The 25,306-nt window shown below is 49.4% G+C and overlaps 2 protein-coding genes across 7 annotated transcripts; one reads left to right on the top strand and one right to left on the bottom strand.

The window, feature by feature from the left end:
- The first annotated feature begins 3,699 nt into the window (after positions 1–3,699).
- Positions 3,700–8,933, top strand: CUNH1orf174 (chromosome unknown C1orf174 homolog). Of its 2 annotated transcripts, XM_052717537.1 has the most exons (4): positions 3,700–3,820; positions 6,306–6,419; positions 7,409–7,873; positions 8,392–8,933. In XM_052717537.1, the coding sequence occupies exons 1-4, from the start codon at positions 3,806–3,808 to the stop codon at positions 8,497–8,499; spliced, it is 702 nt and encodes a 233-aa protein (XP_052573497.1). In that variant the 5' UTR covers positions 3,700–3,805; the 3' UTR covers positions 8,500–8,933. The 2 variants fall into 2 exon arrangements, with proteins under 2 accessions (XP_052573497.1, XP_052573498.1); XM_052717538.1 differs by lacking the exon at positions 6,306–6,419 and having other exon boundaries at positions 3,708–3,820.
- Positions 8,934–11,734: 2,801 nt separating this feature from the next.
- On the bottom strand, positions 11,735–25,293 carry Dffb (DNA fragmentation factor subunit beta). Of its 5 annotated transcripts, none has more exons than XM_052717543.1 (9): positions 25,067–25,293; positions 24,756–24,886; positions 24,513–24,519; positions 23,137–23,157; positions 22,721–22,952; positions 21,111–21,190; positions 18,583–18,753; positions 17,208–17,308; positions 11,735–13,033 (listed from the first exon to the last, which is right to left on the bottom strand). In XM_052717543.1, the coding sequence occupies exons 1-9, from the start codon at positions 25,187–25,189 to the stop codon at positions 12,805–12,807; spliced, it is 1,095 nt and encodes a 364-aa protein (XP_052573503.1). In that variant the 5' UTR covers positions 25,190–25,293; the 3' UTR covers positions 11,735–12,804. The 5 variants fall into 5 exon arrangements, with proteins under 5 accessions (XP_052573503.1, XP_052573499.1, XP_052573500.1 ...); XM_052717539.1 differs by lacking the exons at positions 23,137–23,157; positions 24,513–24,519 and adding exons at positions 20,379–20,427; positions 20,775–20,821 and having other exon boundaries at positions 22,721–22,909; positions 24,760–24,886; XM_052717541.1 differs by lacking the exons at positions 23,137–23,157; positions 24,513–24,519 and adding exons at positions 20,379–20,427; positions 20,775–20,821 and having other exon boundaries at positions 12,886–13,028; positions 22,721–22,909; positions 24,760–24,886.
- Positions 25,294–25,306: the final 13 nt, after the last annotated feature.

Genomic DNA, 25,306 nt, shown 5'->3' with positions numbered 1-25,306 from the left:
CAGTTTCCTCCTCTCAGATAACTACAACTTGAAATTGTCCCCCTACAGAGACCTCCTACCAAGATGATCTAACCTACCTCCTCATTCAGCTGTAAACTCACCACCTCAAATGTGCTGAGTTTCTGGGTTGCAGCTGATCTTTCTTCATCAGATCACACTACCCATGAAATCCCAGCTTTTATGTACATGTATCAATCCATTTTTCATTCCTTCATCACTCTAGTCAGGACAACTCTAAAACCATGCAGGTCATGTCAGGGGTGCACAAACAATCTGATGCAGTAGAGGATCTTAAGTGGCTAAGTACAGTGTTAGGAGAGGGGTGTGCAAGCACAGGATATGCAGGTGAGGGATCCTAGGTTGCCAGGGTGTGTGTACAGCCCAAGCCAGGTGGAGTCCCAGGTTGTTAAGCTACTCCCTGTGCTTGTCTACCTTACGAAAGTAAAACTAACTCTTTGACTTTGAAGCAGAAAAGTATTTCACAGAAAGCCAGTCTAAAGCAGAATTGGAGTTTATTAAAAAGACATTTTAAATACAGATTTTAAGCTCAAAGATTAAGAGAAGGAACAAGGCCCTAGAGCAGTGGTTCTCAACCTTCCTAATGCTGCGACCCTTTAATACAGTTCCTCATGCTGTGGTGACTGCCAACCATAAAATTATTCCATTGCTACTTCACAACTGCAATTTTGCTAATGTTATGAATAATAATATAAATATAAATATAAATATCTGATATTCAAGATATCTGATATGCAATCCCTCTGAGAGTCTCGACCACTGCTCTAGAGAAAGCATCAGGGTAGGCTGCTCTGAGAGTTTCATTTCATGATCTTTTAATAGTCAGATACAGACCTGGTGTGGTAGGGTTTGAAGCTATTGTCCCCAACAAGTTCCTAAGAACCTAAGTAAGAACACAGGTGGTCCCTGAAGGGCCCCTGATGAGATTATGATTGATACAGTTCAACTCTATCTAGATCAGAGATATGTGGGAAGGTAGACTGACTTTACTATAAACAAAGTGAAGTGACTTCTTAGATTCTGCCAGGGAAAAAATAGAAAAAGGAATGAGACCATTTCAAGGTCATGTAAATTCACACCCTCAGCCTGATTTACTGCTATCTTAACACAAAATATCATATATGAAAACAATGATAAATCTATGTTACTAGCCATCACAGGAAAAGTGTATGGTGCTGGATTCTCCCTTTTCATCTGTCAAGAGGCTTCAGTCAGACTCCAAGATAAGGGGTTTCTTTCCCTTCTTGTGTCCTCATACTTTACCCTGCCTTTATATCTTGCCTTAGGAAGACATGGAAGCCAGCAAAAGGAGAGGCCTTCACATAGCAAGCGCTCATCTGTTATGGAATATTCCTTTACACTTTGTGGAGATGTGTCACTGTGGTTGGTTTAATAAAGATCTGAATGTCCATTAGCTAGGCAGGAAGAGGTTAATTGGGACTTCTGGGGACAGAGAGCTCAAGGAAGAAGAAAGGAGGAGTCATGAGCCAGACACAGAGAGAGCAAGACATGCAGGAGAAGAGATAAAAGCCACGAGTTACATGGCAACTTGTAGATGAATAGAAATTGGTTAATTTAAGTTAATTAAGAGCTAGTGGGACAAACCTAAGCTATAGGTTGAGCTTTCATAATTAATAAGAAGTCTCCATGTAGTTTTTGTGAGCTGGTGGCCCAAAGAAAAGTCCAACAACACTCATCCATGACCTACTGTGGGGGCCTGACAGGACCTCATAGACCCCATCCTTTATGTTAGCCTTGATTCTGGAAGCAGTGATGCCATCATATTATCCCCAGCAAGATTCCAGGCATAGATCCATTCTGGCATACATCTGCAATGACCGAGGAAAGGTGTGTCCAGCTGAGCTTTCCAGTCCAGACTTACAGAACTGCTATGGATGTGTCAGGTGAGAATACAATGTCAGGACCGCCCATGGAAGCAACTGAGGAAACACTATTCCTATCCCAGCTGGGAGTAGAGACAAGACAGTATACCTATGCTTAGAAGGAGCACTTGTTGCTATTGCAGAGGATCTAGGTTCAGTTCCTAGCACCGGCATGTGGCTAACACCCATCCATAACTCCAGTTCCAGGTGATTCAGTGCACCCTTCTGACCTCCAACAGCTGCAGACACACATTTAGTCCACAGACATGCATGCAGTCAAAACACTCCTGTACATTAAGTAAATTGATTCAAAATTAATGCAAAGACCACGAGCCTTTTGGAGTGTTAACCTTACAGCAATATGTTTTTAGGTTGACTGATACCAACTCCAAAGCCCAATAGAACCAGGACCTGGCTTCTGCACCTGAGCCCTCTGAAGGACAAAGGGAAATCACTGAGCTGAGCTTAGAATAACCACAGTGACGACTGGGCAGGCTTGTTGTGTCACAGCATAGGCTGGTTCTTAACAGTTGGCTGCGATTATATTAATTTCCTTTCCAATGGATTTCCTGCCAGTCACATGTCTGTCAGTCCCCTTTCAAGCATCATGGGAAATAATGGGGAAGAAGCATGAGGCTAAAGAGGAGGGAACACCAGCCAGGAAGGTGAGCAGAGGATACCAGTATGATAAAACTGCAAGATGCTTGGCTCCCTCCTCAAAGCGTAATCCTACCAGCATCCTAATTTCAGGGGCTCTGTCCATCTAATACCCAGTGGAGCCCTCCTAAAGGTAGAGGAGCCTCCACAGATCTGCAGTGCAGACAGGGCCTTTACATGCTAGTCTCCTTTAGTGCCCTGGAGAGAGGTGCAGGCTGGTCTAGGCTTGGAGAGAGCTGTCTGAGAGAGCAGAGGACATGAACTTCCAGGACGCAAGGGGAGCCCTAAAGCAGGTCACTCTCCTGTCCAGCCTTGGAGTCTCGCCCTTAAAATGACAAAACAGCTCAAAAAAACAAACAAAAAACAATGACAAAACAGATGTCAGTCTCCTTCACTTCATAAGTACTGTGACCAGACTCCTCAGTCCCAGCCACCCAACAAGACCAGAGGCTGAGGCCAAAGATTTCATCTGTATTTAAAGCTATTTATCATTTTCACATTTATTTATTTTGAGACAGAAAGAATGAAATGAGTTAGTCTCGGGAGGGAGTGTCAATCTTGTCAGGGTCTTGGAGTCAAACTCAAAAACTGTCAGGTTTGATTGCAAGTGCTTCTATGTACTGGGCTCCTGCCAAGGTCCGCAAAGAAGCCAGGGTCCGCAGCAGGCAGAGCTCGGGACCCCGAGCTGATGTTGGCCCCCGCAGGGTGGGAAGACACTGAGACCAAAGAGAGGAGGCCCTCCAGGGAGGCAGCTGGCCCTCTCAAACGCAGCGGCGACAAAGGCATCAAGGGATATGCCTTTTCAAACACGGCGACCACAAGTAGCAAGGAAGCGCCCGTCACAAACATGGCGGCCACAGAGTCATCAAGGGATGTGCCTTTTCAAACATGGCGACTCATGCATCAAAAGGAGCGCCCTTCTCAAACATGGCGGCCGCGGAGGCCTCAAAGGTTGTGACTTGTTCAAACATGGCGGCCAGACATGGTGGACACTTGCATCCAAGGAAGCGCCTCTTCTCCATGTGGCGGGCACGCCGCCCGGCTTCCGGCGCTCCGCCCTTGGCTCAAGTTCCCGGAAGCGCATTCTGCCCGCTGTCCAGAAGGACCAACTTTGTTTGGGGCACGTGATCTGGGGACGCCGCTCTGTGATTGGCCTCAGGGCGGTGACGTCAGACGCAGCGGCGGCGCGCGCTGAGAGCCGCGCGATTGAGACTCTGCGGAGAAGCGTTAGGCCGGGGCGCTCACTCATGAGGAGCAGGAAGGTGAGGGGCCGAGCACCCCCTGGGGAGCCGATGAGGGGCGGGCGCCTCCCTTGGCCCCGCCTGGCGGTGGCTCCTTGCCCTGGGTGCCTTAGTTTCCCCAAGCTCCGCCCCTGGGAGTGGAAGACCCCACTCCCTACACCCCGTTCCACCCCACACCCGTCCCCACGTCTGAGTGTGTCACACCACGGACCCTGCCCCAGGAGTGGGGCTCCAGACACATGCTCCCCCGGGTGAGGGCCACAGTGTGCCGTTTGGACGGGGTGAGGCCCCTCTCCAGACCTGCGCTCCGCCCTGCAGTGCGGGTTGCTGCCCTGGCTGCCTGCCCCTCGGCTCTGCCTGCACATGGGCATGGTGCAGCTGACCTCAGCCAAACCCCGTATCATGGTGATTGGGCAGAGGACCAGCAGTGTGACAGTAGGGAGGGTGACTGCGACTCTGACCTGGCATAGCAGTGAATTCCAACTCCTTTAATCTGAAGTGTGTCCGCTGTCTGCAGGTGGCCAAAGTCCAGGCTGGCATCCCGGCCTTTTGGTTGGACTGTGGAGGTGTTTGTGTGTAGTGTCGCCCGTAGGTCACGTGTTAGTATTGTCTTTTGCGTACCAGACTTAAGGGTTGAATTTAATAATTTTTCACGATGCTTTTTACTTCCTTGTGTGGGTGCTTTCAGGATTGTACTGCCTCAGTTCCAGGGAGATGCAGAATGGTCTAACTCGTGCGGTTCTCGCCCCACCTTCTGTGGTATTTTGTTGGACATCTATTGACAGTCAGCCTTGCAGTCTTTACTTTACCGCCTCTCACTTTAGCTCCTTCCTTGGGTCAGCAAGGCTCCCTCATACCCACCCCCTTTGTTACTGTTTGCATTTTGTTAACATGTTGCCTTTTGAGAGAAGTGTGTAAAATATTCTGTATAAGGACTTCCCTTGGGGGGGGGGGGGTGCTCCTGTGTGTATTTGGGTTTCTGTTTAGGTCACTAGCTTCAGCTAGAACTCCCAGCAGCTCTAAAGCAACATCAGTTGGCACCTGGAAATTTCTGTATCCATGCCTTCATTTTACAGGACAGGTTTTCTGATGGGGATTTTCTTAGCTGGCATTTTGTTTATTTAAGTGCAGTGTGGCTCCCACTGCTTCTGAAGAGTAAGGGGTTGGTTTCTCACCAGTTCTTCTAAGATTAGAACTGCTCCGGGGACGGTCTATCCATGGGCTTTTCCTTCTCTCCCTGTTGTGTTACAGGTGGCCTGTCACCTTGGAGTTGAGTTGGTTAAGATTCCTCAATGTATGGATTATTGTTTTCAGTAAACAGAGGTTTTCAGCTATCATTTCTTCGAATACTTTTTCTGCTTTCTTTCTTTGTGGTTGTCCCTTACACGTGTGCTAGTGTGTGAATTTAAGGCCAGCCTAGGCTACCTAGGGAATTCTAGGTCAGCTGGGGCAATAAGACGATGTGTGAAACAGTTGTGTGTGGTGCTGTAGGCTGTGGCCCCGGCATTCATGAAGCTAGGGCAAATGGATGGATGGAACTTCAAGACCTGTCAGAGTAATTTAATGAAACTTTCTCAAAAAATAATTTTTAAGGGGTGGAGTTGGGAGTGTGGCACAGTTGGTAGAGTGGTTGCCTGGCATGCATGAAGTGGAGTTCATTTCCCGGTCCCACATAAGCCAAATGTAGCAGCTCACATCTGTAATCCCAGCACTTGGGAAAGAGAGGCAAGCTCAGGAATGCAAGGTCCTTATTAGCTACACAGCAAATCTCAGGGAGCCTGGGATACATAAGACCCTGTACTGAAAAAAGAGGTGGGCTGGAGCTATAGCACAGTGGAATAGATTCTGCCTAGCAAACAGTAGGCTCTGGATGCCACCCCAGGATAAAATAATAATAATAAAAATATAAGACAGAAGCTATGTTTCATAGGATTGGGCCCAATGAAGGGGTAGAGGAGAGTGCGGGAGCTGGTGTTTCTGTCTCATGTTACTTTTGTTAGGGGCTTTGACACAGATGTATGAGTTCGTGTCCACTTACTACAGTGCTGGTTCTTAGAAACATACAAGACAGGGGACTGATGGTCCTGAGCTTCCACAGTAGACAAGTGGACACAGCCAACCTTGCATCTTTAGTTTTTGATTAAATGTGTGTGTGTGTGTGTGTGTGTGTGTGTGTGTGTGTGCGCGCACGCACATGTGGCATGTACCACAGCACAGGTGAGGCCAGAGGACAACTTACAGAAGTCAGTTTTCTTCCACCCTTTGGGTCCTTAGGATTGAACTCAGGCCCTCAGTCCTGGTGACAAGCCCCCTTTCCCACTGAGCCATCTCTCTGGCCCTGGACTCTCTGTCTAAACCTAGATAGCTGGTTGAACCAGCCTGGCCATAGCAATCTTTGTTTGTAGGTGAGGGAATGTGGGTACGCCTGAGGCTCTGAGCTGAGAACCCGCAGCTCTGTGCTGGCTCTCTGCCATAAGCTTGCTCTCTGAGCTTCACTCTTGTCTAGCTCACAGGTGGAGTGCGATCCTCAGCACGCCTTCGGGCCCGAAGTAACTCTTCAGCCAGCTCGGCCTCTGCCGAGGACGTTGCCAGCTCCACATCTGCCAAGACAGCATGTCTGGTGAGCTTCATTACCGAGAACACCAAGGCCTTGGCTCCACCCATTTCTATCGTTGTCACTCTGAGACGTGTTGTGTAAATACAAGCCATTGCTGCTGTGTATAGACTGGAAGACATTTCAGAGGCCATGTGACAGTGCCGTCACTCTGTCAGAGAGGTGCTCGTTGAAATGCAGCTGAGTTTGCTTTTGTGCACCATGCACGTGCGTGTATGGAAGGGTGCTAGCGATCCAGACACTAAGGCACAGCTTTGTGCTCTGTGCCACTTAGAAGGTGGCCTGTGCAGCCATGTGAGTCTGTCACCTGCCTCACCCCTAGAGCTGAGAGAGGGTCAAGCAACAAGGAACGGACTGTCATGTGCTCTGTTGAACATCACAGTGCAGCCGCCCTAGTCCAGGAAATCCCATCCCCACACTGACGCAGCTGGGGCTTGGGGCACACCTCCACCTCTGAGTAAGCACAGCGCTTACTCAGGACAGCATGCTGCCACTTTGCTAAAGCTAGCCTGAGTATCTGCTGACCTCCTATAGTCTCCAGGCATTGGTGATGGATAAAGCATTAAGAGCTGAGAGCTTGCTTTGAGTGGGGAGATGGAAACTGGGTTCTTCTACATGATTTTTAAAATTATATTTTCATTTATTTGAGGGAGAGGCACACATGCTATGGTGCTTATGTGGAGGTCAGAGGACAACTCGCAGTAGGAGATTTTCTCCTTCCATCATGTGGGTTTGGGGATATAATTTGGGCAGCAGGCACCTTTATGCTCTAAGCCATCTTGAGTGTCCCTACTATGATTTTAAAGCAAGCAAGCATGTACTTCAGGAAAAAAGCCCTGGGAAAGCAGATTGCTGGAGTGGTGCCGTGGAGTCCTCCTGCCCCTTAGCAGCAGGACAGATAGCAGCTGGTGGCAGAGGAAGAAGGGGGGCCTCTGGGACTGAGGCCTGTGCCTTTGCCAGGTCTGGTTTTCTCTTACATTTTTCTTTCCTGGCAGGCTTCCTCATCACACAAGACTACAGACAGACGCACTTCCAAAAAGTTCAAGTATGACAAAGGTCACCTTGTAAAGGCAGAATTACAGAAAGCTGACTCTAAAAGTGACACTTCTTCTTTGCCAAAAGTGGCCCCTGTGGCCCCTTGTGAAAATGAGTTTGCGGAGGACAGTGCTGAGGCTACTGTCCCTGCACCGGAGAGTGAATCGCCTCCCCAGGGCTGCTCCCAGCCTGTGAGTGAGGAACCCTCAACAAAGACTGAAGATGGCCTGCCCACACCAGAACCCAGCAACGCTGCCGCAGAGCAGGAGTCTGATGAGAGTTCTGCCCAACAGACAGAGCCTGTGCCCAGGACAGAGGAAGTGCAGGCACCTGTGCTCCAGATGGACAGCAGCGTCTTTCTAGATGATGACAGCAACCAGCCCATGCCTGTGAGTCGCTTCTTCGGGAACGTTGAGCTTATGCAGGTAAGTGTTACCTCCTGACTCTCGTGCAGGGCCTGGGCAACAAACTGCAGCTACCATGACCATGTGCTCCCAGCACTGTGCCCCCAGAATGCCACAACACAAAGGTAAACATAAATGGATCAGGTTCATGCAAGAGGAGAAAAAGAAAATGAGCTATGTGCTATTTGAGGTGCCTCCCTCACACCACCTCTACTCAGGCTCATAAACTGGGAAGCGGCTCTGGTTTGAAAGGCTGGGAAGGCGGGGTCCCTGGCTGCAGCCCCTGGGTGTGTCTGGGACCTCAAACAAGGTTAGGAAGTCAGATCTGTGATTTTGTGAACATGTAACCATGTTTCTGTTGCTATCTCTAGTTTGGAGCATAGCACCTTTCCTACCAAGGGACCAGTGCCTAGACAGACTTCCCAAGTCTATAACAGAGGCCAGCTCTGCAAGGCCCAGAGCAGACCGGGGTCAGGTTAGGATCTGGGTGCCCAGGCAATGTCACTCAAGACTGAAGTCATGTTTTCTTCCCCTCCAAGGATCTGCCACCAGCCTCTTCATCTTGTCCTTCCATGAGCAGACGAGAATTCAGAAAAATGCATTTCAGAGCCAAAGATGATGAGGATGAGGATGACGCAGAGATGTAGAACGGTGTCTTCACCTGTTCAGTAGGTCACAGTCGGACGATGCAGCAAGTTTTAAGATTTCTGTATGGCATCTCCAAGAGAACATGCTCTTAATTGAATACAAAATTGACGTGTCACCTGCGCACTCGGCTCCTATGGAAGGTTCCTTATGACCACAGGCTGCTGCCACCACTGCTGTACTGACGTCTTTTCCTTCTCTCATAGATGTGCCATCCTGGCACAGGTCAGCAGGGGGCTGGGCAGTGGGAAATAAGGAAAATTCCTGAGTGCTTTGGTTTTGGTAACACAAGCTTACTTTCCATGCCAAACTGATCACTGGAGATGAATTCAGTTTCTTCTGGAAGGACTCCTGTTTCTGAGTGAAGCTAATCATTTATCTTATAGTTTTTGCAAAGTGCATATGAGAAGGAAATAAAATATATTTTGAAAATACATTTAAGGAAATATTATGTCCCTAAAACTGTCAAATATTTGAGAACCATGGGAAGAAATGAATGGGGTCCAAAGCTGGGACCACCCTTCAGGCCCATTAGCTAGCAGGAGATGCAAGGCCCTTGGTACAGGCCTTGACCAAGAGGTATCATGACAGCCCCTTCCCTGCTCTGCTGGGACTGAGGCTAGCCATGTGGGTACTGGGAATTGAACCTGAGTCCTATTCAAAAACAAGTGTTCCAAGCCTGTAAGAAGTTTTCAGTTCTGTTCCTGTTCAGATAGAACTGCCCTGCCCAGCCCCCCAACAGCTAATGTTCCCTACCGTCATTGGCTTCCATTGAGATCCTTTCTCATTAGCTGTGACCTTCACCTACTCAGTTTTGTGATTTAATGATTGATGAACAATAATTTAAAGCTGTTGCTTGTGGTCATCTTCTGATAGGGATAATAACGCACAGCCTTAGATTGCTGGGCCCCCAGAAAAGACACACCAGAGTTCCTCAGTGGGACAGCTGTGTGGTTCTCACAAGCAGACTTCAGTAAGAATCCTTAATCACAACATGCCTACCAAAGAGACAGGCATGCCATGACCAGCAAAATGGGGAACGGAGCTTGCTTCAATCCTTTACTTAGAGCCCACCCTGCTGATGGATACTGGGTAGAAAGAAGCATGGGGACTAAGTGTCAGCCTACAGCAGGCCTCAGCAGGTACCACCTTTCCCTCACTGGCCCCATAACTCGAATGCAGTCAGCTCTATTTCTGCAGAGTCATCCAGCCCTGGGAAGCTCACGGAACCCTTTCCTGTGGGATTGGAAAAGTCTGCTGAGATGGAGGTAGTCACAGACCTAAGTTCCTTGCCCTGTCATGAGATGGAGGAGTTGCCAGAACACAGGTATCCTCTGTGAACGTACAGACAGGGTGGTGGGTAGGTGTGGAACATCAGGCACAAAAGGACACAGGGAGAGGGTCCAGCAGTGTGTGCTCACGGAGAATCCACAGCAGCAGAAGCAAATAACTCAAGAACAAATAGACAAAACCCAAACAGGTTTGTTTGGCTCATGTAAGGGTACTTGCTGCCAAGCTTAAAGATGTAAGTTCACTCCCAAGACCCCACACGGTGGACAGAACTGACCTCCACAGGTTGTCCCCTGACCTCCACAAACATGCCATTCATGGCATGTGAGCACACGCACACACGCACACAAATGGCTTTAAATCTTAGTATTTAAACACATTAAAGCTGTTATTAGAATCTACTTGGGGAGCTATACTAGGTTGTTTAAGAGCCTGAGCCAGCCAGCTGTTGCAAGAGTGACTTACCACAACCTTGACAGTCTATACAAGTGCCAAAGCCAGTTGAGAGTCTGCAGATGGGCCTGTGGAGGCTCCAGTCATGGACACCTGTGACACAGCACAGCCTGTCCTCCCAGTGCTGCAGTCCTGGGGCTAGCCTCCCGGGACTCAGGAACCAGTGACCACAGCAAGGACACTGAAGCCAGCGGCTGCATAGGGAGCGAGGGTAGGTCTAGAGGAAGTCAGTGTGTTTCCAGGTACCCTCCCTGTGGAGTCCTGTCGTTCCCAAGACAGTGGGAGACAGCCCGGTCAGGTCCTAGATATTTTTGGAGGTCAGTCACCTTGCTGAAGACCTGTTGTTCCCACTCCAGTCTCCCTGCAGATCAAATGGGCCATGGCCTGGGACAGACAAATTTCACCCAGCAGGGCACCCAGGGTGCTGGCTCCTGTGGGAGCTTCCTGAAGACAGGCCCTTCTTTGGACTCAAAGGTTTAAGCCAAAAACTTCCCCAGATGGCTTCAGTGGCTCTGCCTTGCTTAGGTATTTATGCCCACCCCTTCTCCTACATCAGTTGGCAGTACCTCATAGCAGCTTAGGTAGTTGAGACTCCCTAACCTTGCTTGGTACCAGGCTTCTGCTGCCTCTCACTGACTGTGTGACTCAGCCATAGTGCGAAAACACAATGAATCTGTGTCACTACGTATTTTTTGGTTCACTATTTTTATCCTGGGGTTTGCTGCCTACATTATCCTGGGAGTCTGGGGGCTTGGGTGACAACTCCTATCTGTGACACTTCTCATCTGTATCCACCACTCCATCATTCTGACCAGCTGAGGGCCCAGAAGCCGGCAGAGCATGTCCCATCAAGGACAGCCTTCTGGCTTTCACTCAAAGCTCATTTTTCATGTCCAGCTGCAACAAGTGTGGATTTCTACATTCTACCAACTGCAGAAACAGAGCCTAGATCAGGAGGGTGCAGAGCAATCCTCCACGAGGCACACTGGCAGGGGTGTGCATAACAGAAGGCCACAGATGTCCAACTTGGGGCTGAAGAGAAGGCTCAGCTGCTCAGAGCAATTGCTGCTCTTGCAGAGGACCCAGATTGGGTTCCAGCACACAATGATGGCTTGTTTACAACCCCTGTAATTCCAGTTCTGGGGACCTGCATGCACATGGTACACTAGCATACACTTAGGCACACACATGCACATAACAAGTATCAAACTTCAGAGAGCCCAGTTCTGGCAACAGTCCTGGCAGGGGGCAGTGGCTGTGCATGTCCATGGTGCTTGAAAAGGGCAGCCCTTTTCCAGAAAAATGGAAGAAGACACATTGTGAACAGTGTGCATCCATGACTGTAAAGCAGCACGGTCCTCTGAAAGCTCCACCCCACTGGCCTGAGGCACTGCCATGCATCCCTGTGAAGATGGACTCAGCTGGGGCAGTCACCAGCTGCTGGTATCACACCCTTAGCCCCATCCTCCTCAATACATGCAAACTCTTGACATGTCTATTTTGGAAACCCTTTATTGTTTTTCTGATTATATGGCAAATATAAAAATCCAAACATTACAAAACATATAAAATACTCATTAAAAAAAACCCTCAGGCTGAGCATGGTAGCACACATCTTTAATCCCAGCACTCAGGAGGCAGAGGCAAAACTCTGTGAGTTCAAGGCTAAGCTGATCTAATAGTGAGTTCCAGGCCAGCCAGAGCTACATAGTGAGATCCCATCTCAGAAGAAAAAAACAAAACAAAACAAATCAAGTACTATAAAAAAACATGGTGTAGGAAATTAGTACTTAGTGATCAAATCTCATCCTGCTGAATACCTCGGGATTACTGCTATCAGTGTGGCATTTCCTCAGACTGTCTCTGTGCACAAACTGATACACATTTAATATCAAATACCAGCTCTAAGGATGAGGCAGGAGTTTCATGAATTCAGGGTCGTTCTCTGCACAGGTAAGCCATCTGTGCCTTTAACAGCTTCCCATCTCTACACATAAAAGCTTAAACATGCTCCAATTGTGCATCCATAAATGTATCAGTGTTGGGTCATGAGATTCATGGCAGACAGACATTATTTAACCCATTAAAAACCATTTCACATAGCTCAAGATAATGCCACAGTCAGCTGATTTCACCAGGAGACATCTGGAAGGCTTCTCACCTGCCATTTTAAACAGTTCGGCAGAGAACATTCTCCATGTTCATTATGAAATGCAAACGTTTACCCCAGAGGTACCATTTCTTTCAGAGAAACGTAGTCAGAGCTGCCACTGCAGTGGAAATGGTGGCCATAAAAGCTGAGGTACAAACTAACACCATCCCCCATTCCACAGTGGTCAAGTTCAGCCCTGGAGCCATGTGCATGAAGACCCTGGCACAGGGACACAATGAGCACCCAGCACTGTCCTCTGCACACTGGGCTGTCAGAGGCTGGGGAGCCAACTGGGAAGATACTCAGATCTGTCAGAGACTTGTAAAGGCTTTTCTAGAACCTTCTAAGTGACAAAATGTAAGCATAGTAGCCCTGTCACCACTGCAGTCACCTCACAGAGGGCTGGCATGTGTCACCGGCGCCTCCGAGCAGGCCTCTTCTTCTTGGATCCTGTCTGGGGCCGGTAGATCCTGCTGTGGTCACACTGCAGCTTGTGTGTGGTCTTCTTGTGGCAGGCAATGTGCACCAGCTTCAGGTTCTCAGCAGTGAAAAGCAGGCTGTAGAAGTACTCCCAGTTCACCTCCCGCCCGTCCTGGATTGCTTCAGCCAGCGTGGGCACCACGGTGCGCTTCTTCTCTATTCTGCCAAGTCAGGGGAAGATGGCCCATCTGCTGTCAGTGCCACACATCACAGGGCACTGTGCACTTTCCCATCAGCCACAGACACTCATAGCACAGTGTCTACCATAGCAAATACCCCTGCTGTACTGGTTAGATTTTTGTCATTTAGGAAGAGGGAACCTCGATTGAGAAAATGCCTTTATCAGATTGTTGTGTGTGCAAGTCTGTGAAGCCTTTTCTTGATTGATTGCTGTGGGTAGGCCCAACCTACCCCTAAGCTGGTGGTCCTGGACTGTATAAGAAAGCAGGCTGAACAAGCCAGTAACCAGCACTCCTCTGTGGGCTCTGCATCAGTTCCTGTCTTGAGATACTGTCCTGATTCCCCTTCATGATGAATGATAAGCTTTAAGATGAAATAAACCCTTTCCTCCTCCATTGCTTTTGGTCAGTGTCTTATCACAGCAATAGAAACCCTAAGACACCTGCTTACAGGTGTGAAGATCTTGAGGATTCTTAAGGAATCTAAAGTAGGACTATTCCAGAAGGGCAGAGGCAGTGAAATGGATGGGACTTACGGATGAATCAACCAGAAGAGCCCAGCACCATGCTTCATAAACTGGTGACATTGGCCCATCCCTGACATGGGCCATGGGTGGACATGGTCAGTGTGGCACAGTCCAGTACAAGCAGTGCTGCTTGTCTTATTACTTTGCAAACTTGAATGGTGGGCACTGCTTAACATACTAAAAAGAATGCAAGAAGGCCCGGTTGCTCACATGGCCATTCAACAAAGCCAAGCCCCCATGTGTGAGCACTTCTCAGCCCCTAGTGACTCCTGTTTGTTCGTGGACCCATTTTATACAGGTGCCCACAGACCCCCCTCAAGCCTGGGCCTCCCACAGACATGTGATCCAAGTGTGTATGGCCAATGTGACATAGAAATGGCAAGCAAAACCAATGTCATGTCACTTCAGAGCCACTGAAACAGGGACATCTACAGGGAACAAACGCAGAGCTACTCTGCAGAGACACTTTGACAAGCCAACCATAGAAAAATGGTCACAAAAGAAACTCAGATCCAAGCACAGTCACAAGAACAGCAGAGTAGAAGGCAAACCACCTCCCCCACATTTATCATTTCCAACCCTGAAGCCTGGAAATCTAAGCCATTGCACAGTGGTCTGGTCTGATCAGGACCAACTTCCTGACTTGTCCTCACATAGCAGTGAGAGCATGAATAAGCTCTCCCACTTAGAAGAATGTCTGTTCTTGTTGGATTACTCTCCTCCCTATGACATCATAACTGTCTCCCAAAGGACCTATCTCCAGATGCAGTCTCATTGGGTGACTGTAGCAGGAATCTTAACAGGTCTTATTAATAAAATCAAACCTGAGCCAGGTATTGGGGTGAACGCTGGAAGATCAGAGAAGCAGAACAAGCCACAGCTACCTCACCTTGCCAATTCCTCAGCTGATCCTGTTTCCTCAGACTGGATGCCTCTGAGTCCTCATCCAGAATGAATCTCAGCTGAACTGCTGTTCGAAAACCTGAAAGCGTAACCAGCCAAATGCTTCTAGTTTCTGGTCTTCACGCCTTATATATCTTTCCTTCCTACCATCACTCCCTGGGATTAAAGGCTCACTTCCTGGGATTAAAGGCATGTGTCACCATGCCTGGCTGTTTCCAATGTGGCCTTGAACTCACAGAGATCCAGAGGGATTTCTGCCTCTGGAATGCTAGGATTAAAGGCGTGAGTGCCACCATTTTCTAGCCTTTGTATCTAGTGGCTGTTCTGTTCTCTGACCCCAGATAAGTTTATTAGGGTGCACAATATTTTGGGGAACACAATACCACCACAGGTGACAGTTTCGATGGCAGGGATGAGGGACAACAATTGAGTCCACAGCAGGAAGTTACCCGAAAAAGCAGTATTGAGCCAGAGCATGCAAGCAAAGCCAGCATAAAGGGGGTGAGTGGCAAGAAGTTCTCAGAGTGCCCATGGGAATCCAAGAGACTGCAGAGGAGAATCAGAACTCTCCAGGACAAGTCACAGCAGAACCAAAAAGAAAGTTCTGTCTCTGGATGTGCATCACTTTCAGTTAAGGGGAAACAAACTAGTCTTCACTGAAAAGGCAGACTGCTGACTGACAACAGCTCCCATGAGCAGATGCCAGGAATCAATGTGATCAGCCTCCCTCCAGAGAGTGCAAAAGGGACCTAGATGCCTGTGATTCCAGACCCAGTGTGAGATAGTCACTCTCCACTCACTCAGTGGTAGAAGTTTCGACAGGGAGCTCACCCTCAGACCCTCCTTAACAAGTACTAGGACCACTCATTGGCCAACCCCTAGCAGGACCAAGGAGATGTAGGAGGCACTGAGCCGAGAAGTGGAAGGTGTGAGTAGGCACTGACATGAAAACAAGCATCTGTGCAGGCTTAAGGCTAGGTGGGACGACAACCCAAAAAAACAGCCCCGGCACAGGGTACTTAGTAAGACCAGTGAACAGGCACAGCAAACAGCAAATGAAATGAATTCAAACCTACTTATTCATGCAACAAAATATCAAACAAATACTGCACAGCCACCATATCCAGACACTGGGACAAGGGTCCTGAGCAGGACAGTCTCAGTTAGACAAGACAAAAGGCAGCTAGTGTGCTAACAAGAGACACCCAGCCAGGGGGAGCGGGAGACCAAGAGCAGAGTAGGCATAGAGAGTCTCGACCTTCAAGTACCAGAGCACAAGAAGGACGAGCAGAATGACAGGCAATGACAGAACAGCCCTGGGAACTCCAAGACCTGCCCAAAACACACATCAGAACAGTCACACTGATCTCAAACACTAAAGTCAGGTGCAGCTGGAGACATGTAGCCTCGAGCATATGTTAAAACACAAAAGAGAGAAACCAGAGAACAAGGAGAAACTAAAGGAACACAAAGTAGGAATAAAAATAAAAGCAAAACTCGCTGCAGTTAAACACAGGGCAAAAGCAGCTGCAGACGATGGGGAGCAGAGAGATGCCCTGCACCCGCAGGAGGAATGGCGGGCTCTGTGCACAATCTGCAGTCAGGATTCTGACAAGAGCAGTGCCTCAGGCCCTAAGGAAGGGGCCTAGTCTTCTAGGGCTTACCACAGCCACCCTATCCAGTCGTGATAGAAGACATCAGAAATGTGCCAAAAATATAGCAACAATGTCTCTCACACAGACAAGCAGAAGAGAATCAGTGCCCAGGACAAAAGTAAACAAGCAAAAGGAAGGACATGAAAGCCACACTGGCAGAGCCACAAAGAGGCCGCAGCCTTCCAGGGGCCAGGAAACAGAGGCAGTCAAGTGGGTGCTCTCCTCAGACAGGGAAACGCAAAAAGGCACAGTGACACCGAGTGGCGGCAAGGACACTTGCAATCTGTGAACTGGAACATCCAGAGAAGGCTGGACATACTCAGAAGGGGACCACAGGAATTAATTTCCCTCATGATGCTGGGTAGGGCCCAAGGCTGCATTCCTCAACAGCTATGGATGCAGCCAGTGCACAGAAAGATTGTCAGGCATGGAACTGGGCGACTAGTGTTTCATCCCAGAGTTAGATAACGGTGAATTCTCAGAATGGCCTAAATGCCCAGTAGGGGAACAAATGTAGAGCTAGACTCTGCCAACAAGTGAAGGAGTCTGTGCTGTTGCCTGAGTTGTGTGGACAGACAGCACACATCCAAGTCCACACTTCCTGGTAAAGGTGTACAAGAGGCATTAGCAGGGCCTATTTCAAGACAGTAGTTTCCCTGACAACAGGGAAGGGGCACTGAGTACAGAGGGTAAAGGGTTCAAATATAACTCACTACTTATACTTTTTTAATAGTTTTGATGCCAAGAGTCAGGTACCAACTGGGGTACTTGGAGCACTCTGCCTTCATAAAGCAAGGTCAAGGGTAGTTACAGTCAGGAGAGTACCACAGCTGCCGAAGTATGTTCCTGCCCTGCCCTGGTTCAGGAGGAACGGCTACAGCTTGCCCAGCTGTGACCTCCCACACCATAGCCCTAATGTGGGCCAGAAGCCCCTTCCATAAGCATGTGGGGTCTGTCCCTGGGCTCAGGTGTAACATACCAGACCTGAGCTGCCTGAGCAGGCGTGGGAACCCAATCAGATACTGGGTTAGTTCTGGTTAGTGAACTTGAATCTTGGTGACAGACACTCACATATGATCCAGGTTCCAGGTGCTGAAGAGGATCCGGCTCTCCCTGTTGCCATAGGGGTTGATGGAGTGCTTGGAAAGACAGCTATCCAGGTCAAAGGGGCCCTGCAGTGACCACGGCAGGGGTTAGAAAGGCAGGAGTGAGGTATGTTATTGCTCTCCTCCAAGCCAACAAGCTTGCTAAGGAGTAGGCCCCACGAGGCATTTAATCCATGAACAGAAGTTTGAACCAGGCACAGTGGCAACACCTTTATCCCCAGCACTAAGAGGCAAAGGCAAGAGGATTTCGAGTTTAAGGCCAGGGAGATGGCTCAGCAGGAAAAGCACTTGCCACACAAGCCTGAGAACCATGTTTGGATCCTGGAGTCCATGTAAAAGTCAGGAGTAGTTTGTCCTCTGACCACACCCATGCCATGACATATGCACACTCACACACAAACATTACACACATATACACAAAAATAAAATAAACATTAGGGCTGGAGAGATGGCTCAGAGGTTAAGAGTACTGACTGCTCTTCTAGAGGTCCTGAGTTCAATTCCCAGTAACTACATGGTGGCTCACAACCATCTATAATGAGATCTGGTGCCCTCTTCTGGCATGTAGGCAGAACACTGTGTACATAATAAATAAATCTTTTTAAAAAAAAATAAAAATAAAAAAAATAAACATTAAGTCAGTCCGGACTATATAGTGATCTTAAGTCTAGCCTCAACTATATATTAAGACCTCATTTAAAAAAAAACAAAAGTGTTTGCTGTTCATCAGAGACTGGAAATTCTCTTTGTGGGCTGGAGAGATCAGAGGATTAAGAGCACTGGCTGTTCTTCTAGAGGACCAAGGTTTGATTCCCAGCACCACATGTGGCTCACAACCACCTGTAACTTCAGTTCCAGGTGATTTGACACCCTTGACACCCTCTTCTGGCCTCCACGGGGTACCAGGCACACATGTGCACAGACATATACACAGACAAAACACCCATACACATAAAATAAACCTAATTTTTAAAAATTCTGCCTTTGGAGTTCTACCTGCCCCCAACATTCCATTACCCCTGATCTTATATTCTGAGTTTCCAAAGATGAAGGCATTTCTGTCCCTGTTACTAGAGAATCATCCTTTGCTAGGTGCCTCTACACAGCCACACAGGATCAGACCTGTTATCCCCAGCATGCTCCTTTGCTCCTATGGTACCACATACTAACACCCCAACAACTGCATACCACCATCCCTACCTCCTCCTGCACTCTGAATGTGAGGGCCACCAGCATCTACCCTCTGGCCAGCTGCGGAATGTCCTCCCCGCCTCTCACCCCAGGAAGGCTGTGCTCAGCAGTACTCTTAGTAACCCCAGAACAAAGGGCACAAAGCTCACCTGGCAGGAAAACCAGCCTTCTGGAGTACAGAGGCGGCTGCTGGCCTTTGCACCTCTGTCGAAGTAGCTGCCATTGTACTTCACAGACTTGAGCTTCCGGCACATGGAGCTAAGGACCCGCTCATATTCTTCTCGAGCCGCTGGATCCACCACACAGGCGTGTGCACTTACCTGTAAGAGTGAGCCAGAGGCATCACTGAACCTGAGCCCATGCCCCGACCATGCCCAGAAGCCTGCATTCAGTCACCAACCTGTGCCATGCATTGGTCATCAGGAACCTGCCTAAGCCCAGTCCTACAGTCAGTGTCTGACCACTGCTCAACTATCCCAGCCTAGGAAACCATTCTGGGCCCATGAAATGGAATCAACAATGCCTCCATCAGGCTGGGAGAACAAAACAAGAACAGGCCAGGCAGAGTAGCACACATTTGTAATCCGAGCACTTGGGAGTCTGAGGTAGGAGGATCCAAAAGGCCAGCCTGCTCTACATAGCAAGATCCTGGTGGGGGGTGGGAGGGGATTAAGATCACATAGTCAGCAGGAGCAGTGTTCCCTCTGCTCAGGTGAGCAGCAGTAACAGAAAGGCTCCAGTCCATGCTGCCAAAGGTTAGGTACCAGGACCAGTCAGGGCACCTACAATGTTAGGTCATGTGGGAACAGTCACCAAGGCCACAAGAAGTACAGAACACAGGACACCAAAACATTAGCAGCTGTGACACACTGAGTGAGTTAAGCTGGGTACGGGGAATACAGGGACAGCACATGCCACTTTAAGGCATCACTTTCTACCTGCCAATCGATGAGGAGCCTTACATGCAAATGAGCAGACAATGAAGGCCAAGCTGACCCCACTTTGGGAGGGAGAAGAGGACGATAAAAGGTTTAAAAACAAAGAAAGCCCAGGGTGAAGGGGATCCACACCTGCTGCTCCAGCTGCCGGCCACTCAGGCCTCGGCTGGCACCCGCCTAGTTTTGGTCATAGTCCAGCAAACTCAAGCTCTATGTATTCTCTCAGGTCAGGCCTCCTGTCTGCCTGAGGTTGGCTACTGCCACCTAGAAGGAACCTGGGCAGAGCAGTCAGGCATGGAGTACCACTGTCCCCACTGCCTGCCACAGTGCTCCTACAGACCTCACTCCAGTACGGAAGACGACTAACAGGTAGGTTTGTAGAGGGCAGTGCCACAGCAGCTTAAGAAGGAAATCATGGAGCATGCCCAGTGGAGATATGGCCTGAGAGCCCAGCAGGCCCAGTGCAGGCAGACAGTGTCCACAGTGATGAGCGAACAGCCCAGGCACTCAGGGTTTCAGGCCAGCTGGTCAGACAGGTCCTCCATACCCTTGGGAAATGGGGGTAGATTCAACCAGCAGGTGGCTCTGGGAACACATGCACAGGTCAGGTTTTCCCCATAGGACACTAACACTTAGTTCAAGCTACACAACAGAATAAGATTTGAGAGGAGGGTGTTCATGAAGGAAGAAAACAGCCTTAGGATCTACTCTCAACCAAGCAGCTCAGGGGTGACATGATGTAAGACAGACAGACAGAGAAGCCCCAAGCCTGTGCCACTCGCCAACTGCTGGGCAATTACCCAAGGTTCTGTTGATAAATACGCCCCTAAGGAGAGCAGGGAGGAAAAGGTCCCTACGAGCCAAGCTGCTGTCCCCAAACCACCCATCCACTGCTCATCCTATCTAAATGAAGGTGTCATGTGGAGCCCAGTGCAGAAAGGCACAAAAGGCTCTCCTGGTAGAGTGACAGGCACCTCTTGCCCTCAGTATGGGCAGGTCCCACTCACCAGAGAGGGTCTCCTTCCACTCCGCATCTCACTGACATTCATGTCTGCACTGAAAGGAAGCCAGGCAGAGGAGGACAGGGCATCAGAAACAGCCTCCTTCTGGAGTTAGGCTAGGTATGGCTGCACTGGAACCACTGGTCACTCTTCACAGTGAAGGCCTTGGTCTACTCAGGAGCTGAGACCCCGCAGTCATTCAGAGCATATCTACAATGCACCCCAAGCAAAAGGCATCTTCAGTCCTCTGTTCCACTTTTCCGAGGTCAGAGGACTGCAATGTACCCAGAGAAAAAAATAAACACAAGTGTTAGGGGAAACTACCACCCAATTAAGAAGGTGACATCAGAGCAGATGCAGAAAACTTATCTATAATGGAAAGAAGTTTACATCAGAACAGACCTGCCAGATGTACAAGAAGCGAGCTGGTGCTGCTCTGAACAGGATCCCTGCCAAAGAGAAGAGAATAAGAGCTGAGACTTGAGGCCTCTGACCCTAACCAAAGCACATGGCCCAGAAAGGTTCTCACACCTGCTGGACAACAGGGTCAGAGGCTAAAGTGCAGAAGAGAACAGATGCATAGAGACAGGAGGCTTTTGCTTCTCTGAGGTATACATGCCTTCTGCTGACTTAGAAGCAACCTTACAGATATGCATCAGCAGAGGGGTGGAAACCCTACCAAATGATCCATCCTGTGCTAAGCACTCACTCAGCATGATCTGGTAAGCATGGCCTTACCTCTCTCAGGTAGCCCCGGATCCGGCTCTCGCAGCTATATCTCAGGTAGCCAGACTTATTCCTGAATCGAGACTCCAAACCTGCAAGAAAGATGATTCTGGAATCCATAGGCAAACCATGACCTCTTGGTTTGTGTCCCGCACAGCTCAGGAGCCAAGCAGACAAGAAAGGGGCAGGGAGAGATGTGACTCCACTCACATAGGTGTCACATGGAGGAGGAGTTCTATTTATAGAGCTGGACCGTGGAGTGAGAGGGTTGGGCTGCAGAGCCACAGAGCATGGGCTGTGCAAGATGAAATGGGCTCTGACATCAAACACCAGGGCCGATGACAGGTGAAGGTGTTTGGATGCATGAGTGCCACCAACTGCACCACCAGCCTTCTGTACAATAGATTCACCCAACCACAGACCCTAACCATTGAAAAATCTTACATCTGGGTAGGTGCACAGCTTTAATCCCAGCACTTGGGAGGCAGAGGTAGGTAGATCTCTGAGTCTGAGGCCAGCCTAGGTCTACAAAGTGAGTTCCAGGACAGTCAGGGCTACACAGAGAAACCCTGCCTTGAAAAACTAAAACCAAAAACAAACAAATAAATAATTAAAAAAAAAAAACCCTTGCATCCAAACTAAGTATGTGGATTGTTTTCTGTTTTAAAGGATGCCGAGTTTGTGTGTGTCTGTATGTGGCGTGTAAGAATGTATGCATGTGTGCGCACATCTGTGCAGGTGCACTCACCCATGCATGGCACATGTGAAGAGGTAGAGGTCACCACTGAGTGTCTTCCCCTGTCACTTTCCACCCTTATTTATTGAGACAGTGTCTCTCACTAAACCTGGAGCTCACTGTTGGGGCTATACTGGCTGACCAGTGGACCCCAAGGATCTGCCTGACCCTGCCCCCAACACTGAGGTTAGGCATGTACACTTGGATCTTACCTGGGTGCTGGGATCTAAACTCCAGTCCTCAAGCTTAAGCAGCAAGCACTACCCACTGAGCCATCCCCCAGGACCCTACAGACTGTGTTTTCTTGTCATTATTCCTTAAAGAGAACAGCCAACTACTACTTTCCCAGAATCTGCATTGCATCAGGTAACTTAAATGACCTAGGGATGGTATGAAGTATATAGGACAGATTCCTGAAGTTTGCTGGCCAGTCAGCCTGGCCTAACTGATAGGCTCCAACCATTCCTGAGGATGACACCCAGGGTTATCCTCTGACTCTCTGACTCTCTCTCTCTCTCTCTCTCTGTCTGTCTGTCTCTCTCTCTCTCTCTCTCTCTCTCTCTCTCTCTCTCTCTCTCCCTCTCTCTCTCGCTAAGGTGGTAAACTCCACATTCCATGTATTTTCCCATGGCTTTTGGAAGAATGACTTAAAAGAAAAAGAGAAAAGACTATTTTGAGGCTGCCCTGGACACTGCCTCCAGCCAGGAGTCCCAGCCAGATGCCTTCCCATGGACACCTTTTGTTATCACTCCAGAGGCCTGTCACCCTTGGTTGGGAAGCATCGGGATCTGAAATAGACTGAGATCCTCCTGAGCCTCTGCTCTAAAGAGGCCCTTCTCCGCCTGCCCCAGACACCCTGGCCACATGGTCACCCCAGTCCACATACCTTCAAACCAGGATGGGTCCTGCTCCCGGGTCTCAGCAGTGATGTTCTGGCTGACATGATGCAGAAGGTCGGCCAGCAGCTTCTGCCTCAGTGGGGCCTGCTCATCTGACAGCAGCTGCCGTGCAGCCCGGATGACCCCGGCATGTGGCTCATTAAACACACTGAGGAAGCGAGTGATGTCACTCACATCTGCCACTCCAGGAGACAAACATGTCAGGGACAAGGATAGAATCTCTAGTTAGTGGAAAAATACAGACCCCCATAAGACAGGGAACTAGATCATCTTACAGTCAGGTTGCCTAGCAACAGGACATTGAGGCAGAGCCCTTGACCCTTTCACCCTGTAAACATCCTATACAAACATCCTGTTAGCTTGCCCCACCTTATGCAGATGACAGCTTCTTGCTCCCCCCAACCCTGCAGGAACTATATAAACCCTCTTGGAGAAAAATAAAGTTACACCTTGATCAGAATCTAGACTTGGTGTATTTCCTTGTATCTCCTGTCCCTATCATTCCGTCCTTAAGGTGGTCGAGAACCCGTTGAAGCCCTGCGGGCGGGGCACAAACAGAAACACATGCACGCTGTTCTGGCCCCAAGAAGAGGATCCTGTCCACTCAGCCCAGAGACTGCCCAAAGTCAAGACTCTGGTGTCACAACCCTTGCCCTGGTACTTGACACCTGACACCTCCACAGGTGTGGCACTACCAGTTCCATTCCTCTGGCCACCTCCTGTCAGGTGATGGGGTTGTGGTGATCTAGAGAAGCACACTTCTCTTCTTCTGGCCCTCTCTCCTCCACACTAAGTCACCTCCTTCGCTCAATCCCTTAGGGACCCACTTCCAGGCCTTCTAATCCCTCTCTCTACTTTCCCAGAGACCCTGTCCACAAGTGACTACAGTGAGCTTTCCCAGCAAGTGCTGAACGCCGAGTACATCCTCCTGAGGATCTTATCCAAACAGGAGCAAACAGAACCCAGTACCAATTAAAAAGCACAGACCACAGCCAAGTGAAGCTGCAAGTCTGGTTCATACTCAAAAAACTCAGTGAGATCTGCTGTGTTAACAAGCTGAAGAAGTAAAGTCTAATGAACACACCAACGGATGCAGAAAATGCAGGAGGGAACCTCAGGAAGTAGGACTTGACAAGAGGTTTCTGGATGGTGAAAATGCACAGAGAAGAAAATGACAGTCTGGATGTCATCAAAGTCAGAAACTTGGAAGCTGGGTGTGCAGCACATGCCTGGAATGTCAGCAGTTGGTAGGTGGAGGCAGGAAATTAGAAGCTTTAGACCAGCCTTAGCTACAGAGTGAAGTTAAGGCCAGCCTCGGCTACATGTATGTAACCTTGTCCTCCCTTTCCCTCCCAAGTCTGGACCTTTTATTCTACTATAGAGCATGAAAAGAGCATGGTCAGTTAGCTCAGCTGGTTGGAGCTCAGTTCCAATATGGAGAGTGAAAAGGTACACAACAGGAGATATTTGAAAATCACATTATCTGACATCGAAGTCATAACCAGGATTTTCTAGGGGTGGGGTAAATACTTCAACAGCTTAAAAAATTCGATTAAAAACAAAAAAGACATGAAGACTCCTGCAGGTGGCAAATGGGAACACAGGAAGATGATATCCAATCCCATTAGCCACCAGAGACATTCATATTAAGGCCACAGGGAGCTGTCATCCCACAGTTACCTAGAATAGCTTTAATGAAAACCATGATCCCTGACAGCATTTCAGCATTCACATGCCGAAGAACAGCCCTAGGCAAGGGTGAGCGTGCCTGCCCTGCACAGTCCAGCTCAGCAACACCTTCCCGGGCCTTCCCTAATCCTTCCCCCTTGCCCTTGGCAGTTAGGAAATAAATTTAACACACACACACACACACACGGAAGAAAAAAAAAACAACAACACTGAAAACAGAGTTCCTCATCAAAGGCTCTTGGCATTCAGCGCCCCTGACCTGATCTACTAGCCCAGGCCCCTGGACCCGGGCTTAAACCGTGTGGGTCCTGCCCATCTCCAAAGTGTTCCTACTCACAGCCTTGCCAGTTCTGGCCAGCAGTGAGCAGCAGGAGTTCAGCGTCGTTGGGAAGTCCCGGGAAGTAGTCGTCGGTCACCTCCGTGCCATCTTCGTACAAGCACAGCCGGGAGCCCGACACCGGGAGCTGGAGGACAGGAAGAGCAAGCAGCTTGTCCCACACAGTCCAGGCTTTCAGACAGCCAGCTCAGGATGCCACCAGACTACAGGAACCCAGCACCCGTCCAAGCCCATCCAAGGGGAGGAAACCGTGTGAGCAGTAGCCAGGGTCCTCGCACCGCAGTGCCTGCCCCAAAACCCGGCCCACCTGGAAGCGGACGCAGCCCTTGTGCAGCAACTCCTGGCAGCTCCGGGCTGCCACGCCGAACTTGCACGCGCTGTGTAGGGCTCGCAACTTGACGCTCTTGGGTTGGCGGAGCACAGCACACATTGCAGGGCTCCGGCAGCGGACTCTGCGTGCACTTGATGACAATGACTGACGCCCTCTCCTCCGCCCTCCCGGAACTGTGGTGTGCAGGCGCCGCCCGGAACGCTTTTCTCTACGTAG

Source organism: Peromyscus californicus, unplaced genomic scaffold, assembly GCF_007827085.1.
Source record: "Peromyscus californicus insignis strain IS unplaced genomic scaffold, ASM782708v3 Scaffold_5__1_contigs__length_169319896, whole genome shotgun sequence".
NCBI classification, from domain to species: domain Eukaryota; kingdom Metazoa; phylum Chordata; class Mammalia; order Rodentia; family Cricetidae; genus Peromyscus; species Peromyscus californicus.
This window is presented reverse-complemented; position numbering and strand designations above follow the sequence as displayed.

What these genes read in the sequence shown, in the direction of transcription:
- CUNH1orf174 (XM_052717537.1), top strand. An exon ending in CTGCCAAGACAGCATGTCTG is followed by an intron (nt 6,420 to 7,408) that starts GTGAGCTTCATT and finishes CTTTCCTGGCAG; the next exon opens with GCTTCCTCATCACACAAGAC. An exon ending in GGAACGTTGAGCTTATGCAG is followed by an intron (nt 7,874 to 8,391) that starts GTAAGTGTTACC and finishes TTCCCCTCCAAG; the next exon opens with GATCTGCCACCAGCCTCTTC.
- Dffb (XM_052717539.1), bottom strand. Translation starts at nt 25,189, where the DNA reads ATGTGTGCTGTGCTCCGCCAACCCAAGAGCGTCAAGTTGCGAGCCCTA. An exon ending in GTGGAAGGAGACCCTCTCTG is followed by an intron (nt 18,754 to 20,378) that starts GTGAGTGGGACC and finishes TCACTCTTACAG; the next exon opens with GTAAGTGCACACGCCTGTGT. An exon ending in AAGGCTGGTTTTCCTGCCAG is followed by an intron (nt 17,309 to 18,582) that starts GTGAGCTTTGTG and finishes TGGTCACTGCAG; the next exon opens with GGCCCCTTTGACCTGGATAG.